At 38.9% G+C, this 12824-nt stretch overlaps 1 protein-coding gene across 2 annotated transcripts in view; it reads right to left on the reverse strand.

Annotated features, from left to right (window-relative positions):
- Window positions 1-12824, reverse strand: part of LOC127626587 (AT-rich interactive domain-containing protein 5B-like) — a 184307-nt gene that overhangs the window by 34875 nt on the left and 136608 nt on the right. For both annotated transcript variants that reach the window (XM_052102484.1, XM_052102485.1), the window contains one exon: window positions 10052-10149. In XM_052102484.1, the coding sequence (XP_051958444.1) occupies window positions 10052-10149 (98 nt within the window). The remainder of the gene's footprint in view (window positions 1-10051; window positions 10150-12824) is intronic.

Genomic DNA, 12824 nt, shown 5'->3' on the forward strand with positions numbered 1-12824 from the left:
TTTCTCCATATGGGTCTGTCAAGCTTTGAAATGACAAAAAGTACCATAAAAGTAGTCAGTGCAATTCATGCGCTAAACTGTATATTTACTGTATATGGAAAAGCCCCATAAGTACCCTGCCCTAAAAAAAAAGCACCATAAACATAGTTTAACATGCTTTTTTCTGTGACCAGTACATTCATCATGATTTTTCCTTTTGTTTACCGCAGAAGAAGAAAAAAGTCAGACAGGTTTGGAACAACATGAGGGTGAGTAAATAATGACAGAATGTAACAAATATAAATATACATAGTTTTTTTTATATTTCTTTGTGTCTGTTGTCTGTCCAATAGCACAATGCTGTTAATGCTATGCATCAAATGATAATATTTTAAAACCTTGTTAAAACGGTGCTTTGTTTTTACTTGTGTTCACCTTCAGGCCTCATTCATGACTTTGTTAGTGTTCTTTAACCAACAAGAGAGTCTGCAGACCACTTTCTAAGATGACAAATTCCAAACAAAGTCAGTTTAGTCGGATGCCCTTCAAAGGGAGGGAAGTACTTAACAAAAATCTTTTAAGAACTTGGTTTACCCCAAGTAGGGAGGGAGCAAAAGGAGAAAAAAAAAGATCAGTGCATGGGCTCCTCTAAAAAAAAACATTAAAAGAAAAATTAGGGGGAAAAAAAACCTCAGACATCTTCATTCCCATCTGTGGCCGGAGCTGCACTTGGCAGTGGCCCTGCAAAAGGACTTCCATAAAAAGCCCCTTCAAGTTGGGCCCCAAAGAACAGAGCTTGGAGCAGTTGCAAGTGGAACAATGTGGCCCGTCCCACACAAAACCAAAGACAAGCCAGGGGGATGACCGCAGATAATACTGGACTTGTGAGTGATGGACAGAATAGCATCATTTGCTTGGCAAATTAATTAAATTAATTACTCTAAGTAACAGCTGCACAAGTGAACACATCAGCACATCCCTACCTGTTTGATCAAGGATATACAGTAACATCAGCTTTTGGCAGCCTATTATTCACTGAACAGATACATTATTGGTAGCTATTGACTCAGCACTAAATCTGATGGTAGAGCCAAGGATGGAGTGCTGCCATTAACAAAAGCCCTGCCAAGTCCATCTGCCCAAGCCCAGCTAAACCCCCAGATGGGCCAGCCCGGAAGAAACAAGCATGTCACATAAACCTTAAAGGTCAAACCTTTACCACACTTCAGTACAAAAATGAACACAATTATGGAGGGAATTTGGCAGTAAAAAAACATATAAATAAACTGGTTTGGTGTATGTATACTGTGGTGTAATTACTGTATGTGATGCTGGAGATTTGGATAACATATATTTAAAATCAGTGGCTTGAAGGCGCAATGACTTAAAGTAATGTTTCAACAAAAGACATGAATAGTACTTTTAAAGAAATTTAACTTGACAAATACTCACATGAGATTTTAGTCATATCAGTTAGAGGTACACCAATATATCGGTTTTAAAGATTAATCGGTGTCGATAGTTGGTTTTTGGAACGGGTACTGACAAAAATATATAAAATCTAGCTATTTTTTTATTCCTCTGACAACAATTATTAATTCTTCAATGCATATTTAGTTTTCTTTAATAAGATAATCAAGTGTTCTAAACTGAAGTAATTGTGTGTACATGGTTTCTGGACAAACGCCCATTCAGCAAGCAAAGAAAACGTCATGGGTATTGTTGTAACCTCCGTTCCCCGAGGGAAGGAACGAAATGTTGTGTCAAATGAAGTGACACAAGGGGTCTTCCTGGGGCACCAAACGTAGCGGTGCAGCGAGTGCCAGTTAGGAATTTGCACTGAGGAGCCGAAAATAAGGTACGGCCATTTAAATGTCTCTCACATAGGACGTGAAGCGGGGAAAAGACCATGCGGAGGCCACATCCTGCCCAGTCTAGGGGGAGGTAACATGTGGCAAATACACCACGAGGGTTGTGAAGCCATACGTGGGAAATGGCGCGGTGGTAGGTCCAGCCTAATGAGGGGGGACTCTACAGCACAGCGACCAGGGCCGTGGGGATGCCCAAGGGAAACGCGGGTCCGCCGACAGGGGGACCGTACCGCGGAAAATACATCACAGGGAGTTTGTCTGAGAAGGGAACTAAGCCCGTGGAGCCCGACCCCAGTACAGAGCACCTGTGACTCGTAGTGGGTCTGGCCGCTATTGCTCTGCTGAATTCGCCGGCCAGAAAGCTAGGGAGGAGAACATCCAGGGAGCGACGCTTAGTGGCTAACCTGGGATAGAAGGCGTACTGGATCAACTTGGTGAAGGGCGCTGTGTGCAAGCGGAACACCCGGTCGGTTGTGCCGCATTACCGAGTTCTACCGGCTCGGACCTGACAAAACACGGGACGAGACCGACTCAACCCTGAGATTGTAAAATCTGGCAAAGATATTGGATATCTGCTCTGCAGATGTCTGCAAAGGAGGTGCCATGGGCCAGTGCCCACGAGGATGCCACACTTCTCGTAGAGTGTGCTCGAACCCACAAGAGGGCGGGCACGGCCTGGGTGTGATAAGCTAAGGAAATAGCAACAACGACCCAGTGAGCTAACCTCTGTTTGGAGACGGTGTTCCCTTTCCGCCATCCACCGAAGCAGGCAAAGAGCTGCTCAGAACATCTAGAGGTCTGGGTGCGGTCCAAATAGATACGCAAAGCACGTACTGGACACAGCAACGAGAAGGCTGGGTCTGCCTCCTCCCGGGGCAGCTTGCTTGCAGGTTCATGACCTGGTCCCTGAAGGGGGGGGTCGTAGGAACCTTGGGCACATAGCCCGGTCGAGGCCTCAGGATAACGTGACCGAACTCCAGGCAGGTGTCGCTGACAGAGAACGCATGCAGGTCCCCAACCTTCTTGATGGAGGCTAACGCGATCAGGAGGGCTGTCTTCAGTGAGAGGGCCTTGAGCTCAACTGAATCAAGCGGCTCGAAGGGGGTCTCTTAATGCCCAAGAGGACCACAGAGAGATCCCAGGAGGGGAACAGGCTAAGCCGGGGTGAGTTCAGTCTCCTTTCAGGAACCTGATAATCAAGTCATGCTTACCTAAGGACTTGCCATCTACTGTGTCGTGGTGGGCTGCGATAGCAGCTACATACACCTTCAAGGTGGAGGGGGACAGCCTCCCCTCCAGCTTCTCCTCTTCTGCATGCAGAGAGATCCAACAGCAGTGCTTCTTGCCAACAGAGGTGAGTGAAACAGTGGTGAACTCAGCTTTGCTGTTACACAACCGTTCGGCTCCGAAGAAAACTTCTGACTGCCCCGCTTCCCTTTATACCCGTATGTCCGGGGCAGGGCATGCAAATTCTGTCTGCCAACTTGAAATTGGCCTTTTCTCAGGTGCGTTAGACACAACGTTGAGTGAGTGACAGAAGGGGAAATGTGATTACAGTATAAGGAAACGTGCAAATACGTATACAAACATTCTGTCTCCAACTTCATATCATGTGAATAATAATACAAATCCTTCATCTGGTGAATATATAGGTTATAAAAAAAACTTACTTAATATATAGAGCATGTAACAGAGCCAAGTCTCCATTTCAAAATAAGAGTACTTTATCAATTTTGTGCTTCTATATAGTTAAAGGTTTCACATTAAGAACCAAATAAGTTTTTCTTTTTTCAAAATAAGAAAAGAAAAAAGATTATGAAATTTCTTAACATTTTCTTAACAGTTACCCAGATAGCAAAAAATATCCGCACGGCTTCTTTTTGCCGCCGTCCCTAAGCTGTCGGCTATAGGTGCGTCCCACTGGCGGGGATGAAACGTTTGCCGCCGGATTCGTCACTCCCATTTCTTGCGATATGCCGATCTAGGCTGATCGACCGCGGGCGGCTGGCGGCAAGCCGCTTTGAAATACAAGGATTTCTACTCTCAAAATCGACCATCCATGTTGGCTATTATTATTTTTTGCTCCAAAGCCATTAGGGTTTATAACAGAGGCTTGACTCTTGATTCCATGATAAGGTAAGGTTTAGGAAATGACATTTAAATTACTTTGAAACTCGGAAGCGATTATACAGTAATATATGTAAAATATAGTGAATTATTTTATGCACTTCAAAATTGTTTACATTTCTTTGATTGCTGCGCATTTGAGACATGCACCAATAAACCAAAAATAATTCCTTTTGTAAAACTTACTTGGCAATAAATATCTTTATGATTCTGATTAGGTTTTAAAATAGATATTTAATTCATGGTATGAACAATTTAGCAGAATAAATTGATGAAGTTAGACTTTTCACGAATGCCTGACTATCAGTGAACAGTGAAAGACATCTGCAACATGGCCAAAATCTCGGGTATACTTTAATTTTTTTATTAATTTGCAACCATGGTGATATCTATCATAAACATGAAAATCCCTGTTTTGACGTGAAGGATAAACTCAATGAAAAAGCGAAATTATCCTCTGGTTTCACAGTTGCTAGAAATTTCATTTATGTCTACATTTTTTCCAACCTCGATTTTTTTTTTTGTTATTTTACCTTTTACAGGTTTTGCAATTATGACCTGTACAAATGTTTAAGAAAGTGTTAAAGTCCCTGTAAAGGCAATAAAAAAAAATCTAAACGCATTATAAATGTTAAAAATGTATTGCTAAAACACATTACAAAGACTGAACTGTGAAGTTCCGCTGTCGCCATATCTGTTTCCGGTTTACTTGCGTGTCGCCCAAAATGTCTGTTTTTACTCGATGTCTCCAGAATCTTCCGAAAATACGCGTCAGCGATGTTCATCGCATTGTTGATGCCTGGTCCCCTGCTCCGACAAGCAAGAGGGACAAGGGCTTTAAACTCTACATATCGAGTTATATGCACAACTACAAGGGTAAGTATTTTAATCTAATGTGGTGTGCGGCAGATAGCGGCTAAGCTAGTTCAGCCACGTGTTCATTTTTTATGTAAGGTTAGTATAGAAGCTTGTTTTTTCTTAGTTTTAAAGCAGACTGTTTGTTAATTTTTGTGATAATTGTAATATAAATTATATTAACTTGCTCTCCTCTCAGTTTCTAATAAAGATCAGGGCACAGGTGAAGTCACTGTCAGGGCATTGTGCTACAGGTCCATGAGGAAAACAGATAAACCTCACATTTTGAGTGTATGGTGAAGCTAGTATTGCTAGTATTGATAAGACCGCAGTTACAGGCTTGTTACTTTAATAGCCCGATGTTCCTGGGGACTCGGCTAAGGTTATTCATGTTTAATGTAACTCAAATCAAATGAAAACAGTTATTGTAGGCAGGTAAGTTTCCCTAACTGGTCCCCTCTGTGTAAAATGCGTTCTTATTCAAGTTTTCAACTCAGTCATTCGTTTAAGATGCAATCTTGTGTTATAAGTATTAGGCTATCATGATTATACAGTGAGCAAGCTATATAAATAAGTATTTAATATAATAAAAGTGTAGAGCAACAACCGAGGGTGTAAGGTAAAGGCTGAATATTGTAGATTTATTACAATATGTTGCATGTTTGAATTAAAATACCTGTGGATATGCCACTTCACACTCATGAAAGTGTTATTCAAAGGAGCACACACTCTACAAAGGCCTGACTGGAGATTTGCCTGATCTACCCGTCCTTCAGGTGAGTAGGGATATAACAATAGCAAATTTCACTGTACAGTATGATATATCAACCAAAATCTGTATACCAATATTTCATTATTTTCTTTTTCCTCCCCTTTTACAAACAAATATTCTGCTTCAAAGAAAAAAAATGAAATTGATGTTATCATAAGGGTTCTTCATTATGAACTTGTATGCCATGCATAACATACTGTGGATAGAAATTACAGGGAAAGTTACTGGTATGATAATAGTGATTATATTATATTACTATTATATTTAGTGTATTGCTAATCAATATATTGTTACTTCCCAGGTGACAGCGGCTCACTTCAAGAGCAGGTGAAGCAAGTTGGGACAATGTTGAAGACATTTGCTCTCACTGGGCAATCGGGTACAACTTGCAAACAACACCTGTGGTTGTTGGTTTAATTCCCACTGGGGACACCTGTACATGTAGTAGACCTAGATATAAATGTCATAGTTTAGTAGTTCAAGGACCAGGACTGACTACTTTATTCTTTTATTCTGGGAACCCCTGTAGGTGCAGATCAAACCCTAATGCTGCGACGTCTTGGAGTTTGGCGATGTTGTGCATAGCATGGACAACAAAATGCTATGCTGCAACATTTCAGTGCCAATGTGTCTGTTGGAGAGTTATCCCTGCCAGGGGATCTGTTACTCCCCCCTAGACACCCAGGAAGATTTGGTGTTGCTTGACAACAGTTTGAGGCAGGATAAAGAGCTCCAGCAACGATTTGTAAGTGTGCCGATTTCGTTTATAACGCCATAGGGTAATCTAAAAAGTAAAATTAAGATCGTACACTGCATATTCTACAGTCTGAATCCACAGCCTGTCACATTTTAAATTTATGAGAAGCTTCAGAGAAATGTAATTTGTAACATGTTTTTTTTGTATTTTCAGCTTCGGTTTTTGGCAATCAAATGTGGGAGGGACCTAAAGACAACCGTGTGGCGAATGCTTCAGAGTATCTTCTCTAATCACCTTTCCATCAATACAACCTGGACTGGTGTAGGGGATAAAGCATGTTTTAGAGACATGTTCCTGAAGACCATTGTTCAAAGTAAGTTGGATATTTTTTTATATTTAAGTAGATGTGTATGACCTTATGCCATTCAAATGGAATGACAGATCTTTATTTTCTACAGGAGCCATCCGGAAGAACCCGGCAACCCAGGATGCCACTGATGAGGCGATCCAGGTTAACGTTACGCGTTACCTAAAAGGAGCATCTGAACATGAAGGTGGAAAAGGCGCCAGCACAGCTGAGAGGGACCCACAGCCGACCCCTTAAACCTAGGCTGAATACTGACACCCCAGCATCACTGACAACTGGAACCCTTTCTTTATCCTGCAGTCAGTAACATCAAGACCCCTAAAAAAGCCTGCTAAAAGTGTCAGACTACACTCACCCAATCCACGCTGTTCACTGTGGAAATTGCTTTTTTTTTTTTTCTTCTTTTCTCTCGTGACCCTGCTTTGAGGGCAGCTCCTTGGATGAATATGGGATGGTTTGTCCTTTTATACAGGCGCACGAGGAATCACTGAAGATATGCCAATTTGCACTGCCTCATTCTGGAGGTCGGGGAAAACCGGTGATTCTTAGCCCACTACGCCAAACAGTCCCCAACCTCTCCAGACATTCTGATTGGCTGTGTTCTCTACAGCCAGATTTTCTGCTGTTAATTATATTTATTCCCACTTGTTGTCATGTGTAAGTTGAATGTCAAAATGTATATTATACCTGTTATCCTGCACATTCTTTGATACCAAAGATCTCAATTATTTCATATACAATTTGCTGCTTATTTCATTGTTACAGTGCTTAACTATTCTATTGTTAAATATAGCTTGTAAATCCTTGTGCCACAGGTCAGCATTGCAGTTATAATGGTATATTCTACTCCAGAGCTTTACTCTAAATTATTACCACTTAACCTATTGTTAGAAATGACTTGTAAATATGATGTTATACCTCAATTTATTTGGTATCCTGCACTTTATTTGGTACCAAATATCCTCATTGCTTATGTTTACTGGTAATTCTTTTCATCCTAGAGCTGACCTCTTTATATTATTAACAATTATTGTAAGTGTTACAGTAGTGTTTTTTAAAAAAAAATGTTTTTTTACCAAAATTGATTTGGAAACCTGCATGTTCTTTAGTGTGTGTGTGTGTGTGTGTGTGTGTGTGTGTGTATATATATATATAATGTTTGTATTTTTCTGTTATTTATATTTCAGTGATCTGACATCTTGTTTCATTGACAGTTACTGTACTTTGAAATGTGGAATTAAAACGCCAAATGGAAATTTGTCTGGTTTGATCAATCATTATTCTTGATAAACTGCATGCTATAAATATATATAATATATATATATATATATATATATATATATATATATATACACAATAAGCGGCGGCAGATCGCTCGAAAAAAGCGTTTGCCTCCGACGGTCCGCCTTCGATATAACGGTGGCGGAACGGCGGATAGCCAGCGGGCCGGCCGCGGAACGAAGGCGGCTGCCACTTTTAAAGAGCGGCTGCCGCCGGCGGTGCGCCGTCAAACGTGTTTGCGATATCGCCATTCTGACGCTTCTACTGCCGCCGGCGCACCGCCAGCGGCCCGCCGACTTATTGCTATCTGGGTATCTGTCTTTTCCACCAGATTTGTTATCATTATTGGCAAAAACCACTATAGGTTGAAATCTAATATCATCGGTCCATAGCTGTTTTATTCTACACTGTAAAAAGTGGTAACCAGCAATTGTTACATTAAGAAGTTAACCCCTCTAACCCTATCTAACTCTTAAAACTTAATTTATTCAGGTTTATTCAATACAAAAGTTAAAAAAAAATTCAGTATAAATTCCAAAACCACTGTTGTACTGGCCAGAGAAACATACAAAGAAATATTTGAGCACATTTAATTTTCCTCAAATTATCACTGTGACGAATGGAGGCAGACGAGGAGAGCGGATCTAGATGCAAACTTACTTTATTGACTTAGACACTCAACAAACACAAAGGCAAACCCTCAATGGGGAAATAAACACAAGACTGAGGAAAACGGGCAGGGAACACACACCAGGCTAACAACATTCAACGACAGACAGTGACTAACCAAACAGACAGGGTATAAATACGTGGACATGGGAAGACAGGAACCAATGAACAAACAGAACTCAAACAAGATAACTAGGTGATAAACTAAAACAAAAGACAACTAACGAGGGCAGGTGAAAACAATGAACAACGAACACGAACGCTAACAGGGAGACTGTGGAGCTAAACAAAGGACAAAAGTGAAAACTAAGGAATGCAAAAGTGACAAAAATGGCAAACAAAAGGGCAACAGTGAAACAAGACAAGGTAACCCTAACAATCACACTCTTTTAAACATCACTTTATGTTGTTTACTTTTAGTCACAGAAACCAAAGAAACCAAAGATAAGACACAGTTAAGTAGGACCAAGTGATTAAACTTACCAAGCAAGATATTTATATCACTAGTACATTTCTACTGATATAAGGCACTTAAGTCTGTGACAAATGGAATCTTTGGCTCAAGACAAACAAAACCTCTATCTCTGATATAATTTCCGTCCTAAAAAATGTAATGCGATATTAGAACCAAACCAGTTCAGAAAGATTCTCTGAAGTCCCAATATCAAAAATTAACAAAACATTTTCAACTTCTGATTAATCATCACAACATAATGCTAAAACAGACAGAGTGGCTAATTTTACTAAAATGGTTATAGCTTTTGGAAGGAATGATATATTTAAACTAGATTTAGGACACTTATGTAGGAGGTCAGTCTGAGGACACATGAAACAAATTGCATGCTTCTGCCACTTGGTGGCGCTATAACAATGACAAATCTAAAATAGCTCTTACTATAAAACCGTTTGTCTGATCGACTTGAAATTTTAGATGTAGTGTCTGTGTCCAAGGTCCCATCAAGGTCTATGAGGACAGTCACATATCTTGAAAAACATGGCCATCATCGACCAATCAATTTTCAGCAGCTATTGGACAGGGTTAGAAAAGGCCGATCAGAATGAAACATGGTAGGCCTATTTGTCTCTTGGTCTTTGAAAAATGCGAACGGGTGGTGCTATCATTTTTTACATCCCAGCAAATGATTGTATATTCTGCGGTGTTTCAAACAGGCACACGTTTTTCATAGTATATGATAGATATCTTTATTCTGAACAACTTTGCCTCAAAAACGATTGATGTCAAACAAACAATTTGTTACATATTTTAGCTAATAACAAATAAAAAAAAACACTTATGCGAACTAATCCTCCATTTCCCAACAAGAACATATATAAATTAGTGTCTTCATTTATTTAACTACTATGTGGGGTAATAACATTTTCTGCAGAACCAATGGGTTAAGACCATACTAATGAGGAAATGAAAGACAAACCTCTCGTAGTGTCTTCGTGTGCATGTAGCGGCACTGGTGCTTCCTGGATTGCCACCCAGCTCATCATATACATTTTTCCACTGTCGGCGAGCTGTGATCTGAAATGGCAAGAGAGTCCATTATGAGTGACAAGGACGGTCATGTAACGGATGTGTGAATACAGCAGAAAGGACTGAACACAGATACTTAGACATCGGTATTCCATTATTCATGTATTCATATGTTAGGTTTTCTTTTTTGTCAAGTAAGGTAAATATGAGGGTCACTTGATGCATATTAAACATCCTGGAAGATTATGATGTCTTTATATTACAAATGACACATAGTGCACAATGTCCCATGCAAGGTCATATGATTGAGTTTTTGAAATAAAATGTATGTATCTGCACTATTAACTGAATGAAAAAACATAATTCATATGTGTTTAATATTCATGAGAGACCTTATTGCATTCAGTGCATGAGGGTTAAAGGATTGTTAATGGTTGTTTCCCGCAGGTAATGGCTGTCTTTCTCAATATAATGTAGTCCATGGAAAACCACATGCATCAAGTGCTGGGAAATTAATGCATGCGCAATTTAGTCAGCGGGGCCAATGTATTCACTATAGACTAGTTAGAACACAAATACGCACAATATTCTCAGTGTTCCGGCTTATGACTTAATGTCCATGGAGATGTAATAACTACAATCCATTCAAATGTAGAAACAATTAAATGAAAGTTTTTCTGATCATGAGCTGTACTTTCCTTTGGTAACTCACTGTGAGCAGGGTTTCTGCTGTCTCCTACAGCGTTTAATGAAGTGTCTGTAGTTTTGACAGCATGAGAACAGAATTGTCCCTATGGCCTCCACTACCTTCTATAAACTCCCTCACAAATATTACGGCTTGACTGTTGTTTGTTTTAACATGGATATTGTGTACAAGGCAGGTTTCAGGTGTGGAGTACAGTTGCAGTATTAAAACACAGTCAAGTAAAGTTCAAGCCCAGGAGAGTAGTTTAATCTGATCTGTAAATGTTTCCAATGACATTACCACTCCTCCTGCACAATGATTTTCATTACAGATGTCAGCAGCATTTAAAGCCAAGTTTTCTGTGGCAGCGAGTATATGAGATTCATTTTTAGCTGTTTGTATGACATGGGAGGGAACGTAAACATTGCTGTATGCTTGCAGAGTTAATTTTGACACAGTACACAGTGACTTTTTAAGTTTAGGCTATATTGTACTCTGAAAAGGCATTTCATTTTAATTGGGAAAAAAAATAGTTGACGATTTTGTGCATAATGAGAAAAACATGCCAAAATGTAACACACCAAACATTTATAAAACGTAAAATAAATTAAAAGATTTATCAACATAAACTAAATACTTGTGAAATGTTGTTGTGAAAAGCTGAGCTTGGGTGTAATCTGATAACAAAGTTAACATTTTTTTAATTATTTACTTTTCTTTGTCAAAAAGTTATGAAACACATCACAATTTAAATTCTTGTAATCAACTTATAGTTACCGACTTTACGTACTCTAAGTACATTAATTGAGATACACATATTTTTATAATACATTTAAAACATGAATTATGTTCATGTGTGCATCTGTGTTTATGTGATAGCTGAACAGACAACGACAAAGAACAAGGAATGAATATAAATATTATTTTGAATTTATTGAGTGGAAAAAACTAAAGTTTTCTGTGAAAATTGTTTTAGAAAGAGACTTGAAAGTGAAGTAATTAGTGATGTCATTACTTCCTAACAAGTAATCAGTAAATCAATCAAAACATATTTGTATTGTATTACCATTTTTGAGTAGTTTTCCCAACACTAATCATGAGTTTGTGTGAGGTAATTAATATATCATCTCATTCTACTTATAATTGTTTATTTATTGTCATGAATACTTTGTCTCTTCTTCATTATTATTGACAAAAATAAAATAAAAACATCAGTAATTTTGTTGGTGAGATTAAAACTGTATGCTTGAGAATGGCGGGAAGCAGTATGAGTATGCCAGATGAAAAGAGAAAAGGAGCAATAATCATTTAAGTGGCTTCCTGTTTGCTCCTGATCTAAACAACTGGGATGTCTCCTTATCACACTCACTCTCTTCAGTACTGATGAAAAATATCGGAATAACTTTAAAATCTTTAAATTGGACAACTAAAACAAAAACACACACACACACACACACACACACACACACACACACACACACACACACACACACACACACACACACACACACACACACACACACACACACACACATGTTGGTCTACCTATCAATATGAGGACTTTCCATAGACATAGTGATTTTTGTACTGTACAAACTATAGATTCTATCCCCTAAACAGAACACAACCCCTAAACCTGACAAAAAATGTCTGCATTTTTACATTTTTAATAAAACACTGTTTAATATGTTTTTTAAGCTATTTAAATTACGGGGACATTAGTAATGTCCTCATAAACCACATTTATTGCATAATACCCCTGTAATTATCAGTTTGTAACCTAAAAAATTGTCCTCGTAAACCAAATAAACATGTCCACACACACACACACACACACACACACACACACACACACACACACACACACACACACACACACACATACACAAAAACAGCATCATAAAAATAGTTTAAACAACTTGTGCACTATATTTATAGGCCTTAAAATAGTCTTGTTTGATGAACAGACCAAAATTTAAGCTGTTATTGTACACTTAAATCGTATAGTTACTGATAATCTTCCCCTCCGCCATAACTC

This window comes from Xyrauchen texanus, chromosome 33 (genome assembly GCF_025860055.1).
Source record: "Xyrauchen texanus isolate HMW12.3.18 chromosome 33, RBS_HiC_50CHRs, whole genome shotgun sequence".
Lineage (NCBI taxonomy): Eukaryota > Metazoa > Chordata > Actinopteri > Cypriniformes > Catostomidae > Xyrauchen > Xyrauchen texanus.